This window comes from Lampetra planeri, chromosome 63, assembly GCF_965212315.1.
Source record: "Lampetra planeri chromosome 63, kcLamPlan1.2.h2, whole genome shotgun sequence".
In the NCBI taxonomy this organism is placed as follows: domain Eukaryota; kingdom Metazoa; phylum Chordata; class Hyperoartia; order Petromyzontiformes; family Petromyzontidae; genus Lampetra; species Lampetra planeri.
The window spans coordinates 2,546,684-2,558,782 of NC_136169.1; the positions used below are offsets into that span (position 1 = coordinate 2,546,684).

The 12,099-nt window shown below is 48.0% G+C and overlaps 1 protein-coding gene across 1 annotated transcript in view; it reads left to right on the plus strand.

Annotated features, from left to right (window-relative positions):
* The window catches only part of LOC144736851 (cadherin-13-like), a 52,212-nt gene extending 41,995 nt beyond the window's left edge, over positions 1 to 10,217 (plus strand). Inside the window, exons 12-15 of the mRNA XM_078619501.1 lie at positions 486 to 740; positions 6,773 to 7,021; positions 8,451 to 8,563; positions 9,174 to 10,217. Coding sequence (XP_078475627.1) covers positions 486 to 740; positions 6,773 to 7,021; positions 8,451 to 8,563; positions 9,174 to 9,248 — 692 coding nt within the window. The 3' untranslated portion in view covers positions 9,249 to 10,217. The remainder of the gene's footprint in view (positions 1 to 485; positions 741 to 6,772; positions 7,022 to 8,450; positions 8,564 to 9,173) is intronic.
* Positions 10,218 to 12,099: the final 1,882 nt, after the last annotated feature.

Below are 12,099 nucleotides of genomic sequence, written 5' to 3' on the forward strand. Positions count from 1 at the left end.
CAGACGACGCCAAAAGGCGTACCAGTTGAAAGGGTAAAAACCTATAACTATATTTTGCCACTGGTAAAGGAGGTCTCATAGTGTAAAGGAGTGACAGCCAAGGAATGGAACGCATCAGAAAGGAGCTGGAGAGATGTGATCAGTGCAGGTGCTGGATGTATCGTTGCATCACGTGATCATGAGAGCTGGTGACAGTTTGGGAAACACCTTCTTTCAAAAGTTGATAAATCAAAGCTGATGATGATAACTTTGTTTAACACGTAGGCTTTCGCGACCAATATTATTCATAATCAACGTTTTTGGGTTTAGATCGCGTTATTTATAACACACCGGTGGGCTAAAGCAGTGAACTATTTGTCCTTTGTCAACGTGACACTTTTTTACTGATTGGCCGTGTCGGGTGGTGGAGGATTACGACACATTTATAAATAACGCGATCTAAATTCAAAAACGTTGATTATGGATGATAACTTTGATTGCTTCAGGTCGCCCGGACTTCACCTGCACGGGAACCGTGGTTCTGAACATCGTGGACGTCAACGACCATGCTCCCAAGCTCGCGGGGCCTCTTTTTGCAACAGGGGCCTCAACGCCACACCTCTGCCTGGCCAGGCCTTCTGAGGGTCTTCCCCTCATGGCCACCGACGATGACTCGCCTGCTCATGGGGCCCCTTTCTACTTCCAATTGGTCAACAAGCCTCCCGGCACCGATGAGCTGTGGGAGGTCGTGACTCTGAACGGTGAGAGTGGCGGCAGAATCGATGCCTTTTTGCGACTTTCGCCATCGCAAGATTTGGGACAAAAAGCAAAATGGATAGTAAAATGACCGGGTTGTTCAGAGGCGAGAGCTTTGAGCTTGGCACCGCTGAGATGTTGGGTTCAAATCTCGGTTTCACTTGCCCGTGATAAATCCGAGTTTTCAAGTCCAGTCAACTAATCACATTCATTATAGTGACAACTTCTTCATCACCGTAACATGGCCAGCCACTACAACAGCACTTAATGTGGCTCTGCACTCAAACGTGTCAAAGTTTCAGCGCTGAGAATTAAAATATTGGTATGTCATGCGTTGTACGTTACTCTGACATGCAGAGCGGGTGGAGATAATGCTCCCCTCTGCTGTGTCTGTGTGAGGGTAACATTAAGAAGGGATCTTAGAGGTAGCTCTGTAATATCCACTTCAGCGGGTCATTCTCCAACACAAAAGTTTAGCAGCCCTCTGAAAGATTTGCGAATAGATTATTTGTCTCTTTACGCTGATAGTACAATCAGGATAAAACTGGGAGAATGACAAAAACTGACCTTTCTCGATTTCCTTATCATTCGATAAACTAGAGTAGCACAAATATGAGCCATGCACAAAACATCTGGAAACAATTTCCCCTTTCAAATATGCAAGTTTGTATTTTCAGAGTACATGACCTGATCTGGAGAGTGGAATGAAAATGTTTAATGTATTGTTTGATTGATTACTCGCTAGGGACACATTTTGACAGTGAGCTGAATTCAAATGTTTGTTTTATCATTGTCATAAAATTGATTGTTTTCGTTCATGACACACTGCCATTTTTATTGAAAGATTCGTGTTCGTCATTTCACGTAAACCTCAAGAACCAATGTCATGAAAGGATGAGCCACGTGCCAAAATCGGCAAAAGTATTTCACATTTGAAAAATATTTTCGAGAGTGCGTGACCTGAGTTAGAGAGCACGAAGACATATTTGACGCAGCAAACGGTTGTGATTTCTCCCTAAAGATATCTAATTACACATTTTTAAACAATCGTTATTATGGCAGTGACACAGCCCAATTGTTAGCACATTCATCATTCATTGCAGAGGTTTTCGATTTCAAAAAGGCCAGCAATTTTGGTTAATACTGTGGCATATTGCCCGAACAACACATGCCACCCACTTCATCGCGGATGCTCACAATCTCGTGACAATTTGAAATTAGTAGATCATCGTGTGCCGGTGTCACAGTCCAAATTTGCCATCTTGATACTGAAAATATTCGACTGGGATTTCACGAAGCACTAATTGACCCCTACCGGCAGACCAATGCTCGCATGCAGGTCGGTGCTGAGTCCCCGTGTGCCAGACAAGTATAGCTGCCACTGTTAGTAGCTATTCAAATCTTAATTTTAATTTTGGAGCTTTCGTGACTGCAGGAATTACTCTTGGTTCTTTCGGTAAAGTCATGTATAAAGATAAAATAATAAATTAAATAATAGCATACGACGTTTCAATCGCAACACAAGCAATCATCATCAGGTATAAATGAAATAGCAACGAAAAATTCTAACCAGAAAAACTATAGACAGACATATAAGCAGACAGATATCTTGGTGATATAGTTTTTTTGGTTAGAATTTTTTGTTGTCATTTCATTTATACCTGATGATGATTGCTTGTGTTGCAATCGAAACGTCGTAGGCTATTCAAATGTTTGATATGAGGTGTTATGTATGTATGTGGAACTTCGTTCGCACCGTACGTATCCAACCATGCTAATCAGATGTGGGGGGGGGGGAGAAGGACAAGCAAAACATAAAAAGCAGTTCTAGTTTTCAATCTATATTTAAAAGTGCATAGCTCCAGTGGCTTCCTAATATCAGATGGGAGAGCGTTCCAAACGGCCGAAGAAGCGCATCTGAAAGCGCGCAATGTGGTGACCGTCTTTGTTCGATGGCCAGCCAAAAGCCACTGCGAAGGTGACTGGAGAAAGGCTAGAGTTCGCTTGATGCAAGTCATGTACTGCATGTAAATCACTCTTGTGATGCCCTTGCGTAAAGGAGGGCACACTCTATATATATGTAGTGACATAGAATGGTCACTACTGTGTCGGCCTGTACGAGGGCTGGGGGCCCCAAGGGGGTGCCTGGGGGGTCACGTGCTGGAGGGATCCGGACCTTCCCAGAGGTGGGGGAAGTGAGGCGTGTCCTGGGAAGGGAGGCGTGGCCTGGAGAGAGCCAGCCACGCCGGGGCGGAGCCAGCCACGCCAAACGAGATATAAGCGTGGTGTGAACGCAGAGCGAGGCTGTTGTACTGTACTCCAAAGTGAAGACATCATCGGTCGTCAAGTCCCGAGTCGTCGTCCTGGGCCAGGCAGGCCGTTGCCTGCCTGGTCCAGTCTGTGTCGTGTTCTAGAGTGTTAGTGAGTTGAGGAAGGTGCTCACCACCTTATGTACAGTGTTATATTACTTACCGTTTAATAAATAGTGTTGCCTCAAAGCTGCGTGTGTGTGCACCTAATTCGAACCTACTACATTTGGCGTCAGAAGTTGTGGAAAAATAAGTATTGCTAGGTGTTATCCTAGGGAAGTAAAATGGGCACACGAAAAACAAATATAAAACTCACCTGGACGCCTTCGTACGACGGGGACGGTGTGACGACCATCCTTCGGACAGCCCCGGGGATGGCAGCCCCGGTGACAGAGAGAGAGAGAGATGGCGCTGCACGCGGAGCGGTGGGACTTGCATCGCACTGCTGCTTCGCCACCATCGGGAACGGAGCTGGCGGGGGAGGCCCGGGCATGCGGGCCACGCGGTGGGCCCGCCATTTCGGCGGCGAGTCGGGGCGCTGTTCCCGCCAAAGCGCCGCTCCCGCCGACATCAACGCCTGCGGAGGGGGAGTTCCACACGTGCAGGTGGCGCCCCCGTCTTGTGGATGGGGGTTCGCAAGAGCAGGCCGTGTTCACCATGCAAGATTCTTCGGGGTGTCCCAGTGCTCCACCTTGCCGCCCTCCACTATTCACAGTTTGCCAGGCGAGTCGTGACATGACAAGCACCCGGCCTCAAGAAAAATAATAATAACTTCACCCATCTTGCGTGTGCCGGGTTGCGATCGCGGGTGTTTTTTTTTAACTCGCTGGTTTGCGGAGCGTGTTTGTCCAGTTGTGTGCGTGATAAATTGACGCGGCTTCCATGCGGGTGTCTGCTTGTAACGGCGTTGTTAAATACGGCGTCGAGATCGGTATCTTCTGGGTGTAGTTAATGATTAATTCGTTGTTGGTGTCCCGAGCTCCGTTGATATGCTGTAGGTTGCCGTGTTAACGACTCGTGTTGTTACATCGTTTTGTTGCGAAATCGCCATTGTTATTGTGTATACTGTATGGAGTTTCGCTCGTGATTGTCACGTGTAACTGTAAGAAACTTTGATCGTCATTGTTGCCAAGGTACAGACTGTATGGAGCTTTGCTTGGAATTGTTAACAGGGTATGGAATGTTGGGTACTTGCTTGTGATTATTTACTATGTACGGATTGTCTGGAGTATTGATTGTGTGTGTTGCCATGTGGGGACTGGATGGAGCATTGCGCCAAATGATTGACTGTACGAACTTCGTATACTGCATATACTGTATTAATAAATTCGGCGATTTTGGACGTTTGTGTCTAGTTTTTTTTTTGCTCTCAAAATTCGAATGCCCTGAGTCCCATGGTTAATGTTGAAGGGGATTTTGAAATGACAGGTTCGGTTTGTTTCAAACTCACTGGTTGGTTCCTGTCCGTTGTTGCACAGATGATGTCTTTTGTGCGGGAATGCTCCTTGTGTTCTACGTGGATCGGGGGTGCGTTTCCGTTAATTGCCGTCAAATTGCGTTGCTCTCTCCACTCGGTTGGTACAGCTGCATGCTGCAATGCGAGTCTCGGAGATGATGTGTACGGATACGGGATGTGAGGTGTATTGTTGTGACCATTGAATATTCGGGATCGTCACAAATTGTACGTACCTGTTCGGCATTGGATCAGTTCTGTGGGGGATCATAATTCAAATTGTATGTGTTGTGATGGTGTTAAATTGCGATGGTGACATGCTGCCAGGGATTTGGAATTGTGCTGCTGGCTGTCACCTATCTTGGGGCGCAGGTCCTGACCAGGATGGCCCAGTGAGTGTTGCGTGTCTAACATGAACGTTGTGGTCCTGTCATGCTATGGCTGACGGCTTGACCTGACAGCCCGGAGATTGAAACACTCCGTGGCATGTCTAGCCTAGTGGGCTGTGCGCTCACATGGCTCGGAGAGTGTGGTCCCGTCATGCTATGGCTGACGGCTTGACCTGACAGCCCGGAGATTGAAACACTCCGTGGCTTGTCTAGCCTAGTGGGCTGTGCGCTCACATGGCTCGGGGAGTGTGGTCCCGTCATGCTGTGTCTGACGGCTTGACCTGACAGCCCGGAGATCGAGACATTCTGTGGCTTGTCTAGCCTTGTGGGCTGTGCGCTCACATGGCTCGGGGAGTGTGGTCCTGTCATGCTGTGTCTGACGGCTTGACCTGACAGCCCGGAGATCGAGACACTCTGTGGCTTGTCTAGCCTTGTGGGCTGTGCGCTCACATGGCTCGGGGAGTGTGGTCCCGTCATGCTATGGCTGACAGCTTGACCTTACGGCTCGGAGGTTGAGACCCTCCGAGGCGCGTTGAAACAGTGGGCTGGAGATTCGTAAGGTTCAGGTGGAGTTGTCCTGTTACGTTGAGACTGTATCCCTCAGTTGTTAGGGTGCATGTTGTGCAGTGAGTGAGAGACTGGGTCGTCTCAGCTCGGTCGGTACAGCTATATGCTGCGATGCGAGTCTTGGAGAGAGACTGGGTTAAAATCCCCCCGATATGGCCGACGCGTGCTACTGGTTGTGACGCCGCGTCGGAAAGGCGGTGGGGTGGTAACATGGAAATTCCCCCCCGATATGGCCGACGCGTGCTACTGGTTGTGACGCCACGTCGGAAAGGCGGGGGGGGGTGCTAACGGGTGACTGTCATTGCATGCGTGATTCTAACGGGGGGGGGGGGGGGGCTGTGCTGGAGCGTAAGTGGGTTAGCCAGTTTTCATGTATATTTGTTGTTAATTCCCCGTTTTCTGTGCGGTTCCCTTTTACCGTCGTCGATTCTGTATATATTACGTGATTGTATTTCTTATCGGTCGCCAGTCATTTATTGATGTTGCTGGTTCGGAGGCACACCTTTTCGATTTTTCACAGTTGTGTTACAGCCGGGGACGGCTGTGTGTTTATACAGGGGGGGGGTGATGTAGTGACATAGAATGGTCACTACTGTGTCGGCCTGTACGAGGGCTGGGGGCCCCAAGGGGGTGCCTGGGGGGTCACGTGCTGGAGGGATCCGGACCTTCCCAGAGGTGGGGGAAGTGAGGCGTGTCCTGGGAAGGGAGGCGTGGCCTGAAGAGAGCCAGCCACGCCGGGGCGGAGCCAGCCACGCCAAACGAGATATAAGCGTGGTGTGAACGCAGAGCGAGGCTGTTGTACTGTACTCCAAAGTGAAGACATCATCGGTCGTCAAGTCCCGAGTCGTCGTCCTGGGCCAGGCAGGCCGTTGCCTGCCTGGTCCAGTCTGTGTCGTGTTCCAGAGTGTTAGTGAGTTGAGGAAGGTGCTCACCACCTTATGTACAGTGTTATATTACTTACCGTTTAATAAATAGTGTTGCCTCCAAGCTGCGTGTGTGTGCACCTAATTCGAACCTACTACATATATATAAAAACTCGTTATCATTCAACCCTTGGGGTTCAGTATACTCCATGACTTTATCAGGGAGTTCATAATGGCCATGTTGGGGTCAATGAGAAGGCAATATGGGTATGAGGCATGTAAACCCCATAGACATACAAAGTTTATTATTACAGTGCTAGTCATTTATTCAAAGATACTAAAAAATTTGTATCACCATGTTGCTGCTACCCCTGCCATTGCTTCTACTTATACCTCTACTGCCACCATTGCACCCCACCCCACCATCCCACCCGTGCCCCCCTTTCCTCTATCAAGCCACGAACGCACGATTGCAGGCACGTGTGACCCCTTCAGGCAGGGGCCCCCTGCCCGGGGTGCACCAGCTCTCGGTGCTGCTGAGGGACCGGGAGGGACTCGGAGAGGCGAGACAAATCACCGTGCGTGCCTGCCACTGCTTGGGCCTACTCAAGGGCTCGGGTTGCGTGACCCCCGCTGGGTCGGTGGGCCTCGGATTCGACGGCGTGGCCGCCATTGTGTTTCCGATCCTCACTCTGCTGCTGCTCGGTGAGGGCCAATTCTGTTCGGCTGAAAACTTTTATTGTTATTATTATTTTAAATATATATTGTACGTAAAATAAAATAAACTAGCTTACACGGTCCTGGCAGCGATTTCAGCCGCATCACCTCTACATAACAAAGGGCTCAGTCCCATTTACACGCACCTTTACAGCAGCCGCACCTAGTTTACACAACAAAGGCTCATTCCTAGCAGCGTGCTTCAGCCGCACCAAACCTCACAACAATAATATCCAGGTGCCTACCTTGGCTCCTCCCACCCTCAACCAGTATATATATACAAGGACTGTTTTCTTTGAATTTCTCTCACTTGATACAGCTATCGTGCTGTGACGGTTACACCTGAAGACGGGAGCTTGTGTTGCCTCCGAAACGTCGTGGTTTTCATTTTATTTTTTATTTTACTTTTATTAATTTAAATGTTTTACCTACGTGACTTTACCGAAAAAACCTAAGAATATGAATCCTTGCAGTCACGAAAGCTTCAAATCTAGAATAAATACACAGTTCAAGTTTCATTTATTAGGTATAGCCCTGTGAGCCATGCGGCTCTTAAGTCGGGTGCAACCGCAACAAACTAAATATGAACACAGAACATCCAAAAGCAACGACGCGCAACAGAAACATCCTGGAATAAACCATCAAATATTCCCAATTTCTTTTTTATTAAAACGCTGTGTGCAAAACATCACAATGTGGTGCAAGCCAACAACAACCATAAGTCAACTTAGATTAACCATATGTTTTCGAATCACCAAAATAAAGCTGTAAAAACAATGTAACAACAGTAATCATAGGAACTGTGTTTTAAATTTAACAATAAACGATATACAAAGTTGCTGAGCACAGACCCGCACGTCAAAACGGTCAGCAACAAGCAGCACGATGACAGTTTCAATTGACACGTTCGCACGTTTGTTGAATTTGAGCAACGTCATAAAGGCCCACCCGGTGAGCGACTGCTGAAACACATTCCTGGCGAGGGAGCTGGTAGGAACGTTGGTTGCTCGGTCAATGGCCAGGGTCAACGGCAGCGTGGTGTATTCCGCAAATATGCCCGACTGTGAGGGCGGGCACAAGCCGGCGTGAGTAGGTTAAACGTTGAGTTTTATAAGGGCACCACGGGGTGACCAGCCCCTCCCCACCCAGCCTCACCCCTCCCACCAAGCACCCAGCCCCACCCTCCCCACCCAGCCCCTCCCCACCCTCCCCACCCAGCCCCTCCCCACCCAGCCCCACCCCTCTCCACCCTCCCCTCCCCACCCTCCCCACCCAGCCCTTCCCCACCCTCCCCTCTCCATCCAGCCCCACCCCTCCTATTTTTGGATGCACGACGGACGGACGGACACAATAATCCCCTGTGGGCTGGTGTAACCAGGAGGTTCCTACCAGTATTAACGTGCCGTGTCTCCCACAGGAGTTCTCTACTGCTGCTTCTGCCGGCAGCCGCGACCGGCACTGAAGGTCCCCGATGTCTGGGCTGAGTCGCTCGTCCAGTACAACCAGGAGGGCGGTGGTGAGGAGGCAACGGTTTGACTCCCACTCCCGGTGCTGCTACACTTATTGCATAACAAGTGTTATGACACGCTGGAGACGGCTTGTAGAATCGGTCCTTTTATTTCACTTCCTTTGCAGTTCACAAACACTCCCCGTTGCTGGCAGGCAACGGGAAGCGGGCAGTCAGTCACCAGAGACCCACCACCACGTGGCACCCGGAGCCCCACTCGCGCGTGGCCTCTCCCTCTCTTAGTTCCGTGTCTGACCCCGTGTCTCTCCTCTCTCCCCTTATTTAATGCCTGGGTCACGTGGTACACTCCAGCCAATCCTCAATAGCCTGCGCCGAATGTTCCAGATCCCCCATCAACTCCCGGGACCACGCCCCCGACTTGTCTTCCCATTGGCTGAGGCCAAGACCAACGAAACCAATCACCTAGCTGACATCCCGTGATCACGCCGGGGCCATGCTCCCAGGCTCTCCCCCCATTGGCTGTAAAGCGGGACCGGCAAAGCCGATCACCACGTGAATCTGACATAGGCTCTTATTACACAGGGATGGTGAACTGGGCTCGACAGCTCGTTGTGAATTAACGGTGCGCTTGTTCCGGCGTGTGCGTGTGTGTCTGCCTTGTGGTTCGTACAGACTCCCTCATCGCTGGTTAATAATCTCGACCGTGATGCAACCTTCACCAAACACGGTGGACTGTCCAGCCACTGACATCGGCGTGCTGCACAAGCCTCCATCGGCCCTGAGTCGTGGAAGATTCCACAGCTGTCGTCGGCACCCGTAAACGGAACCAAGTGGCTTCTACGCTCCCGCCGTTCGACTGTCTCCCAATATTCTTAGGTTTTTTCGGTAAAGTCACGTAGGTAAAAAATTAAAATTAATAAAAGTAAAATAAAATAAAAAATCACGACGTTTCGGAGGCAACACATGTTTCCGTCTTCAGGTGGAACCGTCACAGCCACGACAGCTGTATCAAGTAAATGAGAGATTACAAGAGCTACCACTCCGTATATATAATGGTTGAAGAGGGGAAGGGCCAAGTACGGCACACTTTTTATTAATATGGTAAGGTGAGGGTTAAGACTAAGAATAGACTGCATAACAAAAGACTGAGCCTTTGTTATGGAGAGGTGCGGTTTGTGACTACGCCTAGCCTACATAACAAAAGTTTGAAAAAAGAAAAAACTAAACCTGGTAAAACAAAACTGGCTGTCTATCAATAACCTGTAATAGTTGTCTGTCAAATAAGATGGTCCAAATAAGTGTAGTTAAATCTTTTTTGCATGGTTAATCACATCTTTCCAATGGTTACTCAGTTTGTAACCATCATCACGGTTGAAATTATGTCTGTGTATATATATTCCAATCCGATACCAGATCAATTTCACGATCGCTCTCACTGACTTTTAAGATCCTCCGTGAACTCGCCCCCGTCTTCATCTTCCCCTCTTGTATTGCTCAACTCCCCTCTACGCACTCATCTACCTACCATCAATCATCTAGTGACATGTCCTACCCACTGTTATGAATGATTTAAGTTTATCCGTTGATCCAGGTGAGAACGTGTAAGACCAAGATGGTCCCGTGTGCAAGAGCGGCTTATTTGAATCTTGTCATTGACTTCCGTACCTAATGTAATACACCGTGCAATTTCTGTGCACCTGATGGATTGCAATCCTATGGAGCACTTTCGTTCGCATTACTTTCGACAGTATTGCAACGTTATTACAGTGTAAAAATGGTCGCGATGCGGTTTCATGCAGTCACACTCCATACGTGTACGCGTGTTGCTGTGTGCATGTGCAATATGCGTGTATGCATGAGTCAACGTACGTATGTGTTTGCATGTTGTGTGTATGTGGGGAGCGGTAGGTGTAGTGGTTAACGCACTGCACTATGAACCCCGGCGAGTGAGGTTGATTCCTGCTCACAGACCAAATATCAGTGATGAATATCTGAACGGGTTATGGGCCTTCACTAGATCAAATCACCATTTAATGAGTACCTGGTGTAGTGTGTAAACATCACATGGCCATGTTTGGTGCGAGCCAAACCACCCCCTCGTGTCGTATTCTGGTCATCATCGGTACTCCCTAACAGCTTTAGCTTGTTCCCCAACAGATTGTTGAAGACTACAAGGGGAATATTTGTTTCTGTGTATGTACGTATGCATGTGTTTCTATCTTTTGCGACAATATTGCACTCGCATGCATCGCCCTCAGTGGTAAAGCATTTCACCTGGAATTCTTGCAATTGTTGGAAGCGAATCGGGTGCAAACCGTGCAATGTGATTGCATCGCCATTGACTGCAATGGAAATGTCTAGTGTATATTGGTCTTTATGCATAAAACAAACACTACATTTCACATCAGAAGCTGAACTAGCCTCTGGCTTGTATACTTGTATGGTGGTAGAGTTAGGCAGTGGTAACACCTGTGCCTCACAGCAAGATTAGCGTGGTTTCAATTCCCATCTCAGGCATCTTTCTGCAAGGAGTGTATTTGTTCTCCCCCTGTTCAGCATGATTTTCCTCCAGTTTCTCCAGTTTCCTCCCATAGCTAAAAAAAGAAGTGTAACCGATATTGGCCAAACATCCAAATGCTGAAATATTACCTGCATATTACTCAATTGAGATTACAAACAGCAACTTCACCGCCTACTGTACATTTGAACTTTTATGCCGACTCACAGATGTATCTTAAGACACTGACTGATACCAAAGTCGCAGTTTCCGTACCATCACATCGTCTTGTCGAGTTGTGGATGCGCCTAAACTTTCTTAAACTACACTATGAGACCTCTTTTACCAGTGGCAAAATATAGTAGTAGGTTTTTACCCTTTAAACTGGTACAAAAACTGACACCTTTATACAAGGCATCATGTTTGCAATAACCACAACACAAGCAGTCAAAATGCAAACAAAAAGAAGCTTACCCCGAGCTCTAAATACTCTGATAGTGTGCTGTTTTTGAGTTCTACGCCTTTTGGCGTCATCTGGTCCAACACCAATGGAGACTAGGCTCTAAGAAAAGCTGTCTCGGGTGTGGACCAATCAACTTCAAGGACAGTGCATATCATTATCATTATCAGAGTTGTTTCTTTTTGTTGGCATTTTGGCTGCTTGTGTTGCGGTTATTGCAAACATGATGCTTTGTATAAAGGTGTCAGTTTTGTACCAGTTTAAAGGGTAAAAACCTACTACTATTTCTTAAACTAATTTGTGAGAAGACAGATCACGTCGTTGGGCTTTCCACATCAATTGCGTAAATTGGATGGTTTTATTTTTCGATTTAAAGCTTTCGTGACTGCGGGGATTCATATTCTTGGTTCTTTCGGTAAAGTCACGTAGAAGGGAAATAATAAAAATAAAACATAAAATGAAATTTTCACGACGTTTCGGCCACAACGCAAGCAGCCGTTCTCAGGTGAAAACCAGGTCCGTCGCCTCGACCAGGTCCGTCGCCTCGACGGACCTGGTTTTTACCTGAGGACGGCTGCTTGCGTTGTGGCCGAAACGTCGTGAGAATAATTTTATTATGTTTTATTTTTATTATTTTATTA